Here is a 2,256-nt window from a genome sequence, read left to right as displayed (position 1 = left end):
CTAACCTTTTCCTTTTTAATGTATGGATAATTTCTGCCATTTAAAAAAAATAGTGGATTGTTTCCTACGGAAATGGGAGAAAAGGCAAGAGACTGACGAGATGCGAGTAAACGGTCCTTTTCTAGCCATCACATTTCCATTAGTCAAACATGCCACGGCAACCCTTCTTGACTAATGAAATTCTTTAGCTCCCGGTTTCATTCCACGACCACGAGACAACACCGTAGTACCACGAGTAGCAAATTCCAGAGTCCCCAAGGGCAGCTAGCCAACAGGTTACGAACAGCACATAAACTAATCACACGAAGCTACGCTGCAGGCACGCTTTCTGGCAAACTTACTCCTGACACGAAAATGTTGGTCGTAAAATGCTCTATTATTATACACCACTGACACGTGAATCATCGACGCAAGCAACAAGCAACGTAAATGGGAGTAGTACTTTGACGAGGAGCGGCGGTAATAGTCAAACGCAGATGAAACCACCGCGTTAATTTGGATTTGGACCGGTCTAATTCCTTGGCAGTGAGTATATACATATACCAGAGATCTGATTTGATCTCGACCTTCTCGACCGTGACGTGGCCGGCAGCTCGACGCACGCACGCACGGACAAACCAATCATAGTACATGTAGAAGTGGCACGCAGCAAAGGTTGCGGTATATGCTCCTGCCGCCAACATGCCCGGCTCCACTGTGATGCTGATCTCCGGCTCCATGGCCGCGCTTCTCGTCATCTCCCTCTTCACCTTCCTCTGCTCCAACCGGCGCCAGACGCACCGCGCGCCGCCGTCGCACTCAGAGCGGTGCGTCGTTGACGTCGAGCTCGGCCACGGGTGCGGGGCCACAGGGATGGACGACACCGTCCTGGCCGCATACACAACCACGGTGTACTCCTCCGTGGCGAAGCGACGAGGGGAAGACCAGATGGCTGTTGCCGAAGCGTCGGCCGACGGTGACCAGCCGCCCGACGACACGCAGACGACGTGCGCGGTGTGCCTGGCGGAGTACGCGGACGCCGACGAGCTCCGCCGGCTGCCCGGCTGCAAGCACGTGTTCCACCGGCTATGTGTCGACGAGTGGCTCCGGCGGCGGCCGAGCTGCCCGCTCTGCCGCACGTCGCCGCCTGCGGTCACCACCGCTGACTCCTGAACCACCATGGCGTCTGCTAACATGTCGGGGCCGTGCATGCATGCCTATAGTGGCGAAACCAAAATGCGGCATAGTGCATGGCATGTCTCGTACGAACCGAAATGCTGCCGTTGCCATGACAATGACATTTAGTACGTGGCAGAAGAAATGTTCTGTACGAAGCCGCCTTGAATGTGCCCATGTGAGACCATGTCCCGGTCAGCTAAAACAAGCTTAGCTTCGGCATTCATGTCCGTAGGAGAGCGTACATGCATCCCACCGAGTTTGGTTATGTGTATTTCACAATTCCTTTTTATTTTATTATTACTTTCTTTGTCTCATAATTTTAGAGCGTTTTTTACACCACGCTAGTGTAAAAAAACACTGTCATATTATAGGACGGACGGAGTATTTATGTACACTATTTGCTGTTTTAAATGAATAAGAAACCAGCTCAAACAAATGTACACACGTGACAAACCACTGATCAGGAACATCTATACCCAGAATTACCGATATACATATGATCTGGCAACTTTTTCTTTAACCTGGCAAAATGTTGGCTGTTTTATTTAATCAACCAAAAGTGTATTTCACACTTAAACAAACAAGATGGTTAGGAGTAGAGTTGTATCTCAGGCTATCAGAGTTCAGGTTCTAAACTTCATATTGGTGCTTACATTTTTCTGAATTTATTCAGTGGGATGATACGTTTCCGTCGAGTACAAAGGCTTTTATGGTGACTAAGTCAATTTTAAGATGATGTGTCGGCCCAGTCTCTCGGATGTGCTCATAGTGATAGAGTGTGCGTGCGTGTGTTCATAGGGTGACTGTATACTCACGTATGTGAGCGACTTCGATTATATTGTATTAGCAAAATAAATAAAAAATGGATATTAAACAAGGTTATAACACAAACAGATCGTTGTGTGAAACATTGCCGAGGTTGCCTAGAAGCATCATGGTCATGACCCGTCACCGGGAATTAGAGTCTCCGACTTACTATGATGGGCGGTCATCAATATCACGACCCAACAAAAGCTACAAAATAATCACACCGGCATCTGGCAAACAGTTGGCAAATGTGCTAAAGATGAGACATCCCCAATTCTGATTGCTAAGGAG

At 48.5% G+C, this 2,256-nt stretch overlaps 1 protein-coding gene across 1 annotated transcript; it reads left to right on the top strand.

Moving 5' to 3' along the window:
- Positions 1–681: 681 nt before the first annotated feature.
- LOC123176513 (E3 ubiquitin-protein ligase Os03g0188200-like) lies at positions 682–1,152 on the top strand. The gene has a single exon (XM_044590688.1). It carries the CDS (start codon positions 682–684, stop codon positions 1,150–1,152), a length of 471 nt encoding a protein of 156 aa, XP_044446623.1.
- The last annotated feature ends 1,104 nt before the right edge of the window (positions 1,153–2,256 follow it).

Source organism: Triticum aestivum, unplaced genomic scaffold, assembly GCF_018294505.1.
Source record: "Triticum aestivum cultivar Chinese Spring unplaced genomic scaffold, IWGSC CS RefSeq v2.1 scaffold197681, whole genome shotgun sequence".
In the NCBI taxonomy this organism is placed as follows: domain Eukaryota; kingdom Viridiplantae; phylum Streptophyta; class Magnoliopsida; order Poales; family Poaceae; genus Triticum; species Triticum aestivum.
The sequence above is the reverse complement of the archived record's forward strand: the minus strand, read 5'-3'. Positions and strand labels throughout refer to the sequence as shown.